Source organism: Tympanuchus pallidicinctus, unplaced genomic scaffold (genome assembly GCF_026119805.1).
Source record: "Tympanuchus pallidicinctus isolate F22 unplaced genomic scaffold, pur_lepc_1.0 scaffold10, whole genome shotgun sequence".
NCBI lineage: Eukaryota > Metazoa > Chordata > Aves > Galliformes > Phasianidae > Tympanuchus > Tympanuchus pallidicinctus.
The window spans coordinates 23,459,813-23,475,801 of NW_026294619.1; the positions used below are offsets into that span (position 1 = coordinate 23,459,813).

General features: G+C 44.5%; 2 protein-coding genes across 3 annotated transcripts in view; one reads left to right on the plus strand and one right to left on the minus strand.

Annotated features, from left to right (window-relative positions):
* The first annotated feature begins 1,619 nt into the window (after positions 1-1,619).
* Positions 1,620-15,989, plus strand: part of LOC128072890 (uncharacterized) — a 68,898-nt gene continuing 54,528 nt past the window's right edge. The window contains exon 1 of the mRNA XM_052667122.1: positions 1,620-2,230. Within this exon, the coding sequence (XP_052523082.1) occupies positions 1,883-2,230 (348 nt within the window). The 5' untranslated portion in view covers positions 1,620-1,882. The remainder of the gene's footprint in view (positions 2,231-15,989) is intronic.
* The window catches only part of CYYR1 (cysteine and tyrosine rich 1), a 56,999-nt gene continuing 45,098 nt past the window's right edge, over positions 4,089-15,989 (minus strand). For both annotated transcript variants that reach the window (XM_052667145.1, XM_052667137.1), the window contains exons 3-4: positions 7,611-7,768; positions 4,089-5,304 (exon numbers count right to left, since the gene is read on the minus strand). In XM_052667145.1, the coding sequence (XP_052523105.1) occupies positions 5,171-5,304; positions 7,611-7,768 (292 nt within the window). In that variant the 3' untranslated portion in view covers positions 4,089-5,170. The remainder of the gene's footprint in view (positions 5,305-7,610; positions 7,769-15,989) is intronic.

Genomic DNA, 15,989 nt, shown 5'->3' on the forward strand with positions numbered 1-15,989 from the left:
TTCGAGGCTCAACACAGAGCTTGATGGGTGATGAAGGTGGAGTTCAAAGGGATGGAGAGGGGAAGGGGGATGCTGCTTCCCTAATGTTGTCATGGAGGGCTGTGTGCTTTTTAGGAAAGACCGGCCGGTGAGGTGGGTGGTGGAGTTGCTCTTTATGTGAGAGAGCAGCTTGAATGTATTGAACTCCACCTGGGAGAGAGTGGTGTAGCAGTGGAGAGCTTGTGGGTGAGAATCAAGGGGCGGGCTGGTATGGCTGACACGGCTGTGGGTGTGTGCTACAGGCCCCTGATCAGGAGGAGGAGGTTGATGAGGCCTTCCATAAGCAACTGGAAGTAGCCTCACAATCCCAGGCACTGGTGCTTATGGGGGACTTCAACTATCCACATATTTGCTGGATAAGCAGCAAGGCCAGGCATGTGCGGTCCAGACGGTTCCTGCAATGTGTTGAAGACAACTTTCTGATGCAGGTGGTGGAGGAACCAACGAGGGGTGGGGTGTTGCTGGACCTTATTCTCACTAACAAGGAAGGGCTTGTCAAGGAAGTAAAGGCTGGGGGCAGCTTGAGTTGTGACCACGAGATGGTGGAGTTCAAGATCCTGAGTGGAAGGAGCAAAGCAAAAAGTAGGATTGCTATCCTGGACTTTAGGAGAGCCAACTTTGATCTCTTCTGGGACCTACTTGCAGCTATCCCGTGGGCTAGGGTGTTAGAAAGTAAGGGGGCCTGTGAGAGCTGGTCAGCATTTAAACAGCTCTTCTTCCAAGCTCAGGATCAGTGCGTCCCTGTGAGCAAGAAATCAGGAAAGGGTGGCAGGAGACCTGTGTGAATGAGCAAGGAACTCGTGCGCAAACTGAAAGGAAAGAAGAAGCCCTATGAAATGTGGAGAAAGGGTCTGACCACTTGGGAAGAATACAGGAATGTTGTCAGGGCCTGCAGAGATGCGACGAGGAAGACTAAAGCCCACCTGGAATTAAATCTGGCTAAAGTGATAAAGGGCAATAAAAAAGGCTTTTTTAAGTATGTTAACAGTAAAAGGAAGACTAGGGAGAATGTGGCTACCCTGCTAAGTGAGGGGGGTGTTCTGGTAATGGGGGATTACCCTGACTGCCTTCTTTGCTTCTCTCTTCAGTGAAAAAGCTCTCCCTCAGGAATCCGAGACCCTGGAGGTTAGTGAAAGGGTCTGGGGAATGGAAGACTTCCCTTTAGTCAGGGAAGAGGTGGTCCGAGAGCATCTAGGCAACACCAATGTTCATAAATGCATGGGACCTGATGGGATGCATCCACAGGTGCTGAGGGAGCTGGCAGAGTTGATTGCTGAACTGCTCTTTATCATCTTTGAGAGGCTTGGAGAATGGGGGAGGTGCCCGAAGACTGGAGGATAGCCAACGTCACTCTATTCTTCACAAAGGGCAAGAAGGAAGATCCAGGTAATTACAGGCCAGTCAGCCTCATGTCTGTCCCTGGAAAAGTGATGGAACAGCTGGTGCTGGATGCCATCTCCAGACAACTGAGAGGAAAGGAGCTTATCAAGAGTAGTCAGCATGGGTTCACCAGGGGGAGGTTGTGTTTGACCAATCTGGTAGCCTTCTACAATGTTGTCACTGGCTGGGTGGATGGGGGTGAGCAGTGGATGTAGTCTACCTTGATTTCAGCAAGACTTTTGATACTGTCCCCCACGACATCCTTATAACAAAGCTGAGGAAGTGTGGGATAGATGAGTGGACAGTGAGGTGGGTTGAGAACTGGCTGACTGGCAGAGCACAGAGGGTCGTTGTTGGCGGTGCAGAGTCCGGTTGGAGGCCTGTAAGCAGCGGTGTTCCTCAGGGGTCTGTGCTGGGTCCGGTCTTGTTCAACATCTTCATCAATTACCTTGATGAGGGGATAATGGCCACCCTCAGCAAGTTTGCTGATGATACAAAGTTGGGAGGATTGGCTGACACGCCTGAAGGCTGTGCTGCCATTCAGCGAGACCTGGACAGGCTGGAGAGCTGGGCAGTAAGAAACCAGATGAGATTCAACAAAAGCAAGTATAGAGTCTTGCATCTGGGGAGGAATAATTGCACGCAACAGTACAGGTTGGATGGCCTGCTGGAGAGGAGCTCTGCAGAGAGGGTCCTGGGTGTCCTGGTGGACGACAGGTTGGCCATGAGCCAGCAGTGTGCCCTTGTGGCCAAAAAGGCCAATGGCATCCTGGGGTGCATTAAAAAGAGCGTGGCCAGCAGGTCAAAGGAGGTGATCCTCCCCCTGTACTCTGCCCTGGTGAGGCCTCATCTGCAGTACTGCATCCAGTTCTGGGCTCCCCAGTACAAAAAAGACAGGGATCTCTTGGAAAGAGTCCAGCGGAGGGCCACAAAGATGGTGAAGGGCCTGGAGCATCTCTCCTATGAGGAAAGGCTGAGTGAGCTGGGTCTGTTCAGCCTTGAGAAAAGATGACTGAGAGGGGACCTGATCAGGTCTATACATATCTGAGGTGTGGGGGGCAGAATGGGGAGGCCAGTCTCTTTTCAGCAGTGTGTGGAGACAGGACAAGGGGAAACGGCCGGAAACTGCAGCATAGGAAGTTCCGCACCAATGTGCACAAGAACTTCTTTACAGTGAGGTGACGGAGCACTGGAACAGGCTGCCCAGGGAGGTGGTGGAGTCTCCTTCTCTGGAGATGTTCAAGACCTGCCTGGATGCCGACCTGTGCGACCTGCTGTAGGGAACCTGCTTTGGCAGGGGGTTGGACTCGATGATCTCTGGAGGTCCCTTCCAACCCCTACAATTCTGTGATTCTGTGAAGATGGGATGACCATTGAGAAGTAAAATCATTGTTTGGTATAGCCCAATATATATGGATCTGCAGAACATATTAGCATACTAAAATCAACATCCTCACTGGAGTTTTCATATCAAACAAATAGCTCTCAATCACTATGAAATTCTCAAACTGTTATTTCCCTAATTTTCCACTGGAATACGTGATCTGTAGATAGTTATGCAGTACCTTTATGCAATATCATCAGAGACAACATACAGTCTCAAAGCTGAAAAAGAGGACTCTGTCACCACAGACTTTTAGTTGTTTTACAGAAACACCTTTTTATTCAAGAAATCTGCTCTGTAAATTGTCCTAACAAAGGTCACCGCTGGAGAAATTCTCCCTTTAAAGGGAAATTCATGAAGATTTTCTTTCTCTGTATTTTTTAGGAGACTGGATTTCTCACATGCAAACCTCTCTTTGGTGTGTTTGCGTGCTCAGTTCAAATAAATGAAATACACATATGGGGTAAATGATAGCATTTGTTATCTACAGGTAACTTTTTGGCACAGAAAGACCATCTGGTGCTGAGGTAGTAGTGTAGAACGATGTGGTAGAAACACGATTTCCTACAGGAAAAAAAAAACCCAAACATGCTTCTTTTATTCTTCACACTGACCAGTAGCCCAGATGGGAAGGTTGGAAGGCACACTCGACACCCCAACAGATGGTTCTAAGTAGGGACTGGCAAAACCCAGTGCACAGAAAGTCAGACTTCACAGGAGGATTTCAACCAAGGAACATCTGTATCTTAGAAGAGGTCATGTTAGCAGCGAAGATGTCACAGGATGAAGTCCAAAGCAGAAGCAATTGTGAAGATAACCTAGTTCAGGATTTGTTACATCTGAGCAGCAAAACAGAAATGACAATGTAATTTGTAATGTCCTTCCAATGTAATGTAATGTCCTTCCTTGGATAAAGCTCCAAGGAACCCTCAGCAACCAAAATCTGCGTCACAGCTTGGGTTTCCTGAGCAATTCTAGTTTCTAGCATGATCTTCAAGAGGGTAAGGTTAGTCATCATGGAAAGGACAAATAAATAGAATTACAAAATCTGAGCAAGAATAGTCACTTAGGTCTTGGATGCAAGAAAACTACTGAACGGCTTTTTTGCTCAGAGGTAAAAGCTACCCAACTCAAACTAAATATCTTGAAAAGAACCAGTGCCTTTGTGATTTGCATGTAGAACTGAATGCAATGCAAGTCCTATCACCAAAGGATGATGCTTTTGGTAACTGGACACTGTTGTGAACTAACTGCTACTCAGTAACAGCCCAATAAGCACACGGAATACCTTAAACGATGAAGATTTGAACTTTTTGTAGTAGAGATCAAGTAATTTTGAACAACATGCATGACAAATGCAAAAAATATTGTTTGGTGAATTGAAGTTTTAGAATGCCCAAGACAGTATCTGAAAATAATGTGATGTTCACAGTCAATCTTCTCATATCTTTGGTTAGAGTGGATACCATTATTAGTGGAAAACAGTATGATTGCTTTTTTTAAAGAACATCTTCATGCAGCCCAACTGAAAGACAAACCTCTGATACTCTAATAATTGATTTCTTTTTCTTCTCCCACTTGTGAGTATTCCTGAATTAATATTCTTTTTTAAAAATCAACATATAATTTGGTTTTGAAAAGGCACTGTAGCCTTGTCCAATGTGCAGAGTATTTCCAGCTAAAAGTTCACCAGCTATAAATTAGTGTAATTCACATATAAAAATGTGTTTATGTTTACATGTTAGGCCATAAACTAGTCTCAACTTTCTTAAAAAGTAGGCACTTAAAACAACCTGCATTTGGCCAAAAATAACTCCAGCAGCACTTATCAGATCAATGCGCAGAGCTGATCATCATGTATTATCATCCCAAATTAGAAACTGAAGCTTCAGTCTTCCTTGTTCTTTCTTATTCCCCTTATTTCACAGAAAAGTGTATTGTGTTTGAAGACCACATCTCGAATTTTCCGGCAGAGTAAGTCACAGCAGCTGTCCCCTGTGTAATCTCAAATAGACCTTGTTGAATCATCTGAACCATGTGCATGTTCTTGAACAGGAAGACTCCGATACCCACTTGCTCTAAGAGGTTGCAGCTAAGGCTAAGCACCGATGCTAAAAGCTACTCATCAGGCACTGACTTACAGGAACTCTTTCTTTTGTCACACATTGTTTAACCACGAGTTGTGATGGTCCAAAATGGACAGTATTCTTCTTTGTCCTGAGCCACAGAAAACCTCCTTGGTTATTTTGATGTTTGACCAGATATATTGGTGCAGAACCCATCCTACTTGTCCCTGAGCCAAAAATATTTGTTCCAACAGTGCTGGCTGTTTCAACAGGCAGTTAACATCAGGGTGAAGCCATGTCGCTATTTTCCAGAATAACCAGGGTAAGGAGGGGGTGGGGGATACTGTATCGAAGTCTGTGGAGTTGGAGTATAAGGTGGAGGTAGATCAACTGGGTACTCCATTTCATGTTCATAATTGTACGGTGGTGGAGTCACTAAAATGGGAGAAGGAAGAAGAAGTAGTTAAAAAACAGTATTTTTTGTATGCATGCATTTTCTAGTTGACATTCAGGCTTCCATAGAACAGATATAAAGTCTACTGACTTTATATTTACTTACTATTTACTTTCTTCAGACAGTCACTATACATTCACTCTATGTCAGCACAAGTCCTTGCTCACTGCCCTTTTTCACTGCTTATCCTTGTGACCGCAGACATGCACTGTTAACAATGTTTGAGTGGCCATATGGCACATGATACCAGGATGATGCAGCAGAGAATACTGTTTTTCAGAGGAGAAAGGTTGGGTTTTCATCAGATCTCTTCCACCTCATACTCTTCATCATCAACACAGATTTATGTTGCCTAAAAACAATTATGTAGGCAGGGCCTTCGCTGATCTCTGAAACATCCTTTGGATCCCCAGAAGATGTGCGACATGCCATGTCAAACGAGGCAGAAAGTTCCTCACAGCACAGCAGCATCACAGCTTCTGGGGCAAATCTGGACATCTTTCTAGAATGCTCCCAGGTCTCAAGCTGAGGAATAACAGAGTTTTCACTTTGTTCTCTCTAAAGGAGACTTCTGAGTAGAGCCCTGTGTTCGTAAACCAGATCAGTCATTCAGGAAAAAAACCCCACAAAAATACTTGGAAATAGCTGAAAACCTTTTCTTCAATTACTTCTGCTAACCACAGAGGAGGATTAATTCATTGATCAAAAAGACAGTAAGTGCTGCAGAATTACAGTGTGGTAGGAACTGAAGACCCCATATAAAAACCCCATTACGGTACTGTATGAATTTTAAGCTTGAGTCTGCTCTTTCTCAGTTCATGTCACCACGGAGGCCTTTTATTCCCAGTAGACTGGAATCAAAATATCACTTTAACAGAAAGAAAACAGAAACCTAGGATGTTTGCACTGGGGATAAGAGACTCAAGGCCCAGTGTGGTGGGAAAAGCACTCCCTGATCTCTGAAAACCTGTCTGCCACTGTAGCTGAGGCCTAAGGAAAAGCGTTTTCTTACTCGCTGTTCTGGCAATGGAAGAGGGAAATACTGGACACAAACCTTACAGAAAATCCAGTTTACTCATTACTACAGAAGTGTTCATGACAATGGAGAAAACAGATATCATTTGGGAACTTGGCACAACTGCCAAAAAGTGCTACTGCTTGGAGGAAGAGAGGGAATGCAAAGACAAACTGCCTGGAGGTGGAGAGATGGGGGTGAGTCATAGCACATTTGGGGAGGAAAAGGCTACAGCCCCAGAGCCTTCATTTTGCTGTCATTTTTACAGCTTGTGGTGACTGCTAGATTCTAAAGTGGCTCTCCAGCAAATCATGGTAGGGAATACTGCAGTTTTATTTCATTACTCATCTCTCTATGCAAAACAATGTTGCCATGATAAGGATGATTACAGCTGGTTTTAGTTTAATGGAAAAGTAAGAGGATGAGGGAGAGAACAGACAATAAGAGCAGTGGATGTGAAGAAGGAAGACATACTAAATATTGCATAGCTTGCCCTTAAGTATACTTAATGCACCTGGGGTTTGCAGCAACCTTTGGAACTGAAGGGAATATAAAAGGAAGGTATCTCTAAGAGTGGGAGGAGGGGGGACTTCATCTATGAAAAACCACTGCCTTTTATTACAGTGAACTCTCAGTTATCCCTTGGCAGTTGCTCCTGTATTTGTAATTAATCATGTCACCAAAGCAGAGATATAGCTGTGCAGCATAAACACCGATGCTGCTCCCAGGATCAGCTTTGCTCTTCAACAATGTAGCCTCATTCACATGGTGGGAGTCCCAGGAAAATGACCTTGGTAGCCTAATGGAGAACCTCCTTTGGTGCTCCTATACCTAACACCCTCCCAAGCAGGAGCACATCTGATACTTAGAACTGACATGCACAGTCAGACCCCTTCTGTCTTTTCACTAAGCACAACAGACATCTCTGCTGCTTGCTCCAAGCTCCCACTGGTTCAGAACAAGGAAGAAAACCAATCGATTTCTCACTGGAGAGCCTCTGGCATGTGTTGTGTCCCGTCTGGCACAACACAGTGCTGCTCTGAACAGGACTTGAGTGTGCTGCTGCCATACAGCTGTGCTGATGTGACATCTGGCCAGACTTCATTAGCCCACTGACCTAACGAACCCTGTGCGCACTGAGCTGTCTTGAGATTCTCCAGCAGAGAGCCATGCCCCCTGCAGATCAGGAAGAGCTTTCACTGTGAAGCCAGGATTACCCACAGCTACACCTGCACCAGGAGCTCAGGCCCCATTTGCACCTGGCATCCTTACCCGGGTAGGTGCTGATGGTGTTGATGTGTGCTGTCCGGATGACCCCCACTCGGGTGCCACGGTTGTTCTTCATGCACATGCAGATGCAGATGGCAATCCCAGCAATCACTCCCATAATGAATACGATGCCGAAAACAATTCCAGCTATTGCCGTGCCTCTGCAAGGGGAATGGAAACATGCAGTAAGTCTCAGCCAAATAATGCTGAAAAAAGAAACAGAATTCTTTCCTCAGGAGTGGCCTCCATTTGAGCAAAAAAAAAAAAAAAAAAAGAGAAAAAAGTGCATACTGATTACTGCAAATGCTACAAATTTTGACCCATGAGGATATCTGGATAGAAGAAATGAAAGATTTTAGAGATCAAAAGGAGAGACTGTTTCGAAGTCACCTTTGTAATTGTGCCACATCACTCTCCTGACTTACTTATTGTACGTGAAATCATTCCAGGACCTTCTGCATTTAAACAATTAGATATCACCAAGAATAATTTCCTCCCTTTCTCCTCATCACACAAGATGACTTCTTCCTAAAGGCATTGGTATGATTTTCTTTCTAAAAGAAAGTGCAAGCTACTCCCAGTAATATATTCCAGAAGCATCCCAAAGTGCCTGCTTGCTGTGCTTCCACAGGAATGTTTTTGTCTTTATTTTATCTTGGGTCAAAAAGTCCTTTTGCTCTGCTTCTGAGCCCAGAGATTAAGGAGAGCCTGCTCTTCTTGAGGGTGAGCAGCAAGAAGCAAAGCAAGTGCCCATCCTTTTGCACATCTGCTGCTGCAGCCAGCACAAGTATTTGAGGCTTAAATGATTTCTTTTAAAATGGAACAAGGGAAGGAATTCAGCTCAGCCCCTGAAGTAATGAATCAGACTTTCCTTGAAATCATACAGAAAAAGGACAGGAAGCCTCATTGCACTGACACACAGGAGAAAAGCCTCACTAAGAGGCATTGAGGAGCTCCCAATAATATTGAGGGCAAAATGAGCCTTTCTCCTGAGCATACAGTTCACTGGGGTTTGCTGTTAGGCACAGGAAGTGAAACGACGTGTGAATGACAGTATTTATAGCCTGTCCTTTTATGAAACAAAGCAGTGACCTGCCAGAAATGTTCTTACTCTGTGAATGTATTCTACCAGCAAGGATTTCAGGTAGCAACCTTGCTGGAAACTTTTTTACTGGACATTTTCATACATTCAACCCAAATTGACAGTTTGGTCACCAGAAATAAGCTGCACTAGGAATTACTGTAGTGCAGAGAATAAAACAGGTACAGTAGTACCACAAAGATAAATAATGAAAGGAGTCTAAACAGTTTATCTTCTCCATATCAACATGGCATTAAGCAGCAGACCTGGCTTCAACATGTTGATAGCCTATTAGCTTCCACAGAGTCAGCAAGAGTCAGGGTAGACTCAATATGTGAAAAATCAGGATTGAAAAATCCTTTTATTTAGGAACCTAAGTATGAATTTAAAAGTTTGTTTTTATGTACCAGCTATTCACGAACTTGGATATGATTTGCAGTACAAATACAGAGTTGTACAGCTTGCTATCTTACTAAAATGCACTACTGGGGAGCTAAATCGCTCTCTGCTGTCATTTAGCAATAAATGAAGGGTGTGCAGAACAGTAAGCCTGTTAGTATTTTGCAGAATACATAAAGGTTGAACTTATGAAACGCTAAAAATGCTAACTCATGGCAGCAAGCACTTGGCCACAAAACCAGTAGCTTAAAAGCCATTTCAGAGTATTGCTGAGACCAAAGCACTTTGGTATTCACCAGTATTAACAACTTCTTACAGACATCACCACTTCCATTTCACCTTCACCAGAAGCATCATGGTGACAGGGAATGCTCTTACAGAAACACTGCAAACCATTCCTCTCCCAGGAAGAAGAAACAGAAGCAGTTACCACTGACCACTGGCCTCAGAACCTGTGCTGCACACCTGCAACCCAGGTCGGCCCTGCCAGGCCAATCTCCCAGAAATCCCAGAAAGTATAACTCTGTGCATTCCTGACTGGCTGCACATTCAGGAAAGCGTAAATTCCAGCCAAAATGTTGACACATGTGGATAATGCACAAAATTGCACACAAATATAGCTAATGTATCATGCAGTTACTTTCCAAGAGCTAAATTAAAAATTCTATCTTAATATAAGTCCAATTCAAATACCATTCAAATGAGTTTCTCAGCTGTCTCCAGAGGCAAGTTTACATGGATGCCATTTGGTTACCTGCCCCAAGCCATGGGTTGCACTAGCACCACAGCAAACATGCTTCATGCACCAGTGCTCATTAGACACCCCAGCTTACATTCTTCCTTTCCCCTTCTGCATGAACTGTTATTGCTCCAGAGCAACTAATTCCACTAATTCAAATGCGGATTCAATTATACCCTACATGAGAAATGAGAGTGCTCATAAGGAAAGGAAAAAAGACAGCAAAATGTTGGATACTATCTTCAAGAGGAGTTTTCATTGCTCCCAGGAAGTTACTACTTGACAGCTTGCTTTGGGTGACAGAAGTGAGAACTGAGGCCTTCCTTGCAGCCCTGCAGGTTCCCCTGGTCTCCGTTGTGCAGAGCTAGTTGATCAGCCCTGCTCTGTCCCTGCACAAAGGCATGGGCAGGGCAGGACACAGCTGCAAACAGCCCGCCCATGTCTGCCTGCATCTGAAATTCAGAAAGAGCTAAGTTTGGCTCCTATGTGCATATGCCTGAAATCCATCGGCAAAGCTTCTAAGCCTGAGAAGGCCTCTCAGTCTAAACATAACTTCTGCCAGGCTAGAGAGCCTGGTTCAGTAAGCAAATTAAGGAGTAACAGCTAACTGATCTGGGTGCTGGTCTCCAGCGTGGCTCCTGCTGGTACAGCTATGCACTGGAACCAAAAACGGTCACCAAAGAAAATATTCATTTGCTCAGCTCTGTTGACAAAGCTAGTAAGTGCAAGTCTCGTTTGCTGCTCTGAAACCAGGACAGAAAGTGGTTTAAATAGCCAGGCCTACCGCTGCTCCCACATTCATGTTTTCACACCGCAGTGGTAAATTTAGACCATCCATGGGCAGTTACGCAAATGGAGGCTGAGATACAGAGAAGGAGATGTAGGTCACTTTTTAAATCCGGCTGCAGCCTGACTGAGCATCAGCAGAGAGGCATTTGCTGGCTTTGGTGGGATCCTAATCAGAGCCGGAGTAACACAGGTTGAACTGCTACAGCTACTGAGTGCTCTACTTTAAGGGGCACTGGTGGGGATGACATGGGGAGACGTGCTCCGACAAGGGAGCACTGGCAGTGACTGAGTCACACGCACACTCTGATGCAGGGATCTTCAGCAATCTGCCCCTCACAACAGCTCTGGTAAAACCCTGTGATGATATTTTCCATTTTATCTCCACCACAAAGCTTTTCAAGGGAATCTGCCTAAGGGATAAAGGACACTGTAGAGCAAAAGAAGACCTAGAAACCACACAGCAGAGTCACATAGCAACTAGGAAGTTTGAAACTGAGGGAAAACTTTGAAATGGAATAATTTAAAGGAAAACATTATGCAAAGTCATTTACAGAAGCAAAAGCATAGGATTAGAAAAAATGCCAGAGAAGAACAATGCACAGAAAAGAGGGAGAGGGGAGAAATAACTTTTAAGTGTGGAAATGTCAGGAGAAATTGTCAGGGTAAAAATCACATACAAAGAAGCAGCTTTAGGTGTGTTTCTAGCAACATCTCACAGGAAAGAACATAAATATCATTTATGGCTTAATGCTGCTGGTCAGAGTGAGCCCTGTGCAGGGGATCAGAGCCATGGAAGAGCTGGAGCCAAGCAGAGGGCATGGCCACGGTGCCCAGGGACAGATGTGTCATTGCCTGCTGGGCCTGGTGACCTGGATGTTTTTACACAGCTGACAGGGCATCACCAGCTGCTGCTCCAGCCTGGGAGGGTTGACATGACCAGAGACCAGGAGAGAAACTGAAGAGCAGCTCTGTTCCTTCAGGTCTTACCATGCAAAAATGAAGTTCACCTGGTACCACTTTCCCCTTCAGAAAGCTGGAGATTTGGGATGTAGGCAAGCAAAGTGGATGAAAAATTTGCTCAGATAAGCACTGTATCCAAGGTCATCTCCACCTTGGGCCCTAAAAATCTTACAGCTCAACAAGTTAATGCTTCCAAAAGGAACCTTAGGAATCTACTTTTAAATGTATGACCAAAATCTGTGAGCCAAGTCTCCATAGCCTGCACTGCTACATGGCATGGACTTCCTAGTTTGTTGTCATCCTTATATTGCTATGGTTTCTCCTTCTTTGGCTCTGCCCTGACTTTACATATGGTATTGCCTGGAGCATAACATTTTGCCTGGAAGCCTGGCTTATTAGTACAGAACTTCAAAGATGAGGTAAAACCTTTCCATCACCTTTTTCAGAAGGCCCACAGACCATAATGATGTCCTCCAAACATGATGATGGGGGCCAGGTTTCAGTATGTGCATCTACCAGTATCCTCACCAGGCAGCACCCCTGGGTGCCTCCCTGGGATCGGGTGCTGTCTGATGCACTGCTCACCATCCCTATCTCTTTGTCTTCAAATTGTGCATGTGCATGTGTTGTTGTTCACAAGCAGGTGTTTTCTCTTGATTTCTGTTTCCTTCTGCTCTCTCCCTCCCTGGCAAACCTTTAAAGGCTTTCTTAATCTGGAAAATGCAATAGGAGCAAGTAGCCAAAAAGATGCCTACAGAAGACTGAAAGAAAAATGCAAAAACCTGTGTTTCCCTTAGCTTCCACTATTGTTTTGCAGTTCAACAACTCTCTAATCCAGACACATACGTTCATATTTTAACTAAATCCCTTTCTGCACTTCCCATTATTTTACAGACCTTTAGCATCACACCTGGAAGCCAGCTCCCCCCATCCTGCAGGAGCCCTATCATGGTTACCCTGCATATGGTGAATTTGATCATTCTGGTCACCCGCACTTGCCCTTCTCATCCTATTCTTTTGACTTTTAAGGAGTGCATGCAGCAGTCAGGATGGAGCAGATGCATGTACTGTAGTAGGCGACTGCTACTATGAACAATGTACTACACAGAGGCGTATTAAATTTTCTGGTTTGTTCTCTATTTTTTTCTTAGATAATCCATGGTATCGGATCAGGCTGTCAAACGACTGGGAGATGAGATTTCACGGAACTATTTACCATAATTCCAAGTCTCATTTCTGAGAGGTAACATCAGCTTAGAGTTCATTCTTTCATGTGGGAGTTAGGGCTGTTTTTCCCACTACGCATTAGATAACGTTCATGGGCCCCGGGTTTCCTGCTACGAGGCCTGGACATGTGTCCTCTGCTGCAGGACACAGGCTCACTCCACAGTGTTCTGTCAATTTAGAACCTATCACAGCAGAAGTGGTAGAGCTCTGCACCAAAGATGCACTTCTATTGGCATAAAGGTCTTTGCATTTTGTAATAGCATATGTTAGCAATCTTACTGAAGTTTGACTGGCTATGGCAAGAAGTTCTTAGAAGCATGTGAAGATCAGTATTCCCACTTTGCCTCCACTGTATTTCATTACCCTTTGACTGCAAGAATGATGTACCATTTTCACTTTGATCAGCTGATCTCTTCCATTTCATTATCTTTCCTAATTTCCAATACTTTTTTAGTCCTCCATTAATTCCTTGCCAATCCTCTGTGATTTGCTGGCACTGCATCTCCAGAATAAGAAGAATAATAATGCATGTAACACATTTTGGAATACTACAGCTAATACTAATATATACTCTTTATTTTTCCCCTTTCAAGCATTCAAAAAGAAGCAGATAAAGTTTGTTGCTGTTGTTTTTTTAAATCATTCTCTGGGATAAAATAAAATACAAAGAGATCAATGACGTTTGAACTTCTGATCCAGCGATCGACATTTTGAAAAATGTACTCTCCGAACTCTTAATCAGACTTGATGTTACTTGCAGAGAGAGGGTGCTATTTATTTAATTTGGTCAGCAAACCTCAGTTTACTCTGACAGCAGAAGTGCAGCAATCTCACAGTCTTCTCCTGAGTGCACTGGAGCAAGCAGTCCTGCTCTGGGCTTTTTTCCCCTCCTCCCAATTGCTCTGATCTTCTAAGTGCAGAACCATGCAGTGAGTGCTCCTCCAAGTGGCTTTGCTGCCAAGGGCAGTTTGGCTTCATGTCCAGGGCACCTCAAGAACCCCTGAGCTGAAAACGAATTACAAATATTCTGTGGATTTTGTACTGGGCTGTTGGAAATAAAAATCTAGTAGAAACTGTAGCCATATTTAAAGGATAAAAACAGTTTACTGAAGCCTACAACACTGCTATCTGGTTGAAGGGACTGCTCTGTGCTGGTGTGGCCTCACCGTGAGCACTGCATGCAGTTTTGGGTGCTTCAATATAAGGACATAAAACTATGAAAAAGTGTCCAAAGGAGGGCTATGAAGATGGTGAAGGGTCTGGAGGGGAGATACGTGTGGAGTGGCTGACAAATCACTTGGTTTGTTCAGCCCAGAGCAGAGAAGCTGAGGGGAGGCCTCATGGCAGCTGCAGCTTCTCACCTGGAGCAGACTGCTCTCCGTGACAGTGACAGGGCTCCAGGGAACAGCATGGAGCTGTGTTAGGGGAGGGTCAGGTCGGATGTAGGAAAAGGTTCTGCACTAGAGGGTGATGGGCATGGAACAGGCTGCCCAGGGCTGTGGGCACGGCTCCGAATGCTGGAGTTCAAGGCGGGTTTGGATAACGCTTTGAGATAAGGTTTAATTTTGGGTGGTCCTGTGTGGGGCCCGGAGTTAGACACAATGATCCTTGTGAGTCTCTTCCAACTCAGAATTCCTAAGCATCTATGTTTGTTGATTATACTAAGCTGAACGGTGTAGTCAATACAACAGAAGGAACGGATGTCATCTGGAGGGATGCAGACAGGCTTCAAAAGTGGGCTCATGAGAACCTAATGAGCTGCAATCAGGCCTACTGCAAGATGTTGAACTTAGGTTGGGGCAATCGTAGATATAAGTACGGACAGGGAGAAGAACTCACTGAGAGCAGCCCTGCTGAGAAGGACAGGAGGGTCCCAATGGATAAAAAGCTGGACATGAATTAGCAGTGTGTGCTTGCAGCCTGGAAGGTCAATGCTATCCAGGACTGCAACGAAAGAGGGGTGGCCAGCAGGGAGGAATTTGTCTCCCTCTGCTCTTGTGAAGGTTCATCCTAAGTACTGCATGCAGTGCTGGGGCCACCAGCAGAAGAAGGAGTGGAGCTGTTGGAGTGGTCCCAGAGGAGGGCCATGAACACCAATCAGAGGGTTGGAGCACCTCCCCTATGATGAAAGGTTGAGGAAATTGGGAATATTTATCTTGAAGAAAAGTAGGCTTCAGGGAGACCTCACTGCAATCTTCTAATACTTGAAAGGAGCTTACATACTGGAAGGCAAAGAACTTTTTACGCAGGTAGATAGCGACAGAATAAGGAGGAATTGATTTAAACTGAAAGCAGGGAGGTTTAGGTTAGATATTAGGAAGAAATTCTTCACTCAGAGGGTGATGAGGCACTGGCATAGCTGCCAAAGAAGCTGTGGGTGTCTCATCACTGGAGGTGTTCAACGCCAGGCTTGATGGGCTCCTGGGCAGTCTGATCTAGTGGTTGGAAACCCTGCCCACAGCATGGGGATTGGAACTAGATGATCTATGATGTCCATTCCAATTCAAGCCATTCTATGATTCTATGATTTCTATGAAGTTATGACATAGCTATCAGTTCAGATACCCATGGCTGAACTTGCAGCCTTCTCTTCACAGTTCTACTACCACAGGAGGAAGAAACTAGGATAACACAGACTGACAAATCATCTAATTCATCAACCAATAAAACAGTCAGCTGGATGCTGCCTCTTATTTTAAATTAAATAATTAGTTTGCAGAGTAGTAGCCCAAACCACCTAGCTTGCCTTTGAAACCATACGTTGACAAAATTCCTACCAGAACTTCCTTTAAAGGCATGTTTTACAGCATTAATGAAGACAGTGATTTGATTGTATATCTGTCAACAAATCTAATCTATTAAATCTGTGTACAAAACGTATTTGGGAGGTATCCCCCTCTTTTGTTCCTATTCAGTTGGATCCAAGATGTGCTGTCAAAATTTCTTTCAAAATTTTTTCCTCTGTGCCCATCTCACTCTGCTTTATCATTTTCACAATATTACTATCTTAAGCAGCAAAATATTCTGAGTCATAGGTGTACAATAAAAAGGTAGTGGGTGAACATACTGACCTCTTTCCTTCCAGGTACTCATAATAGGTCACCATTTGAGACTGCTCCATATTGTTAAACCACATAATCTTGCAAAGGGTTAAAGGCTAGTACTTTCTGCCTTTTAGTATTGCCAA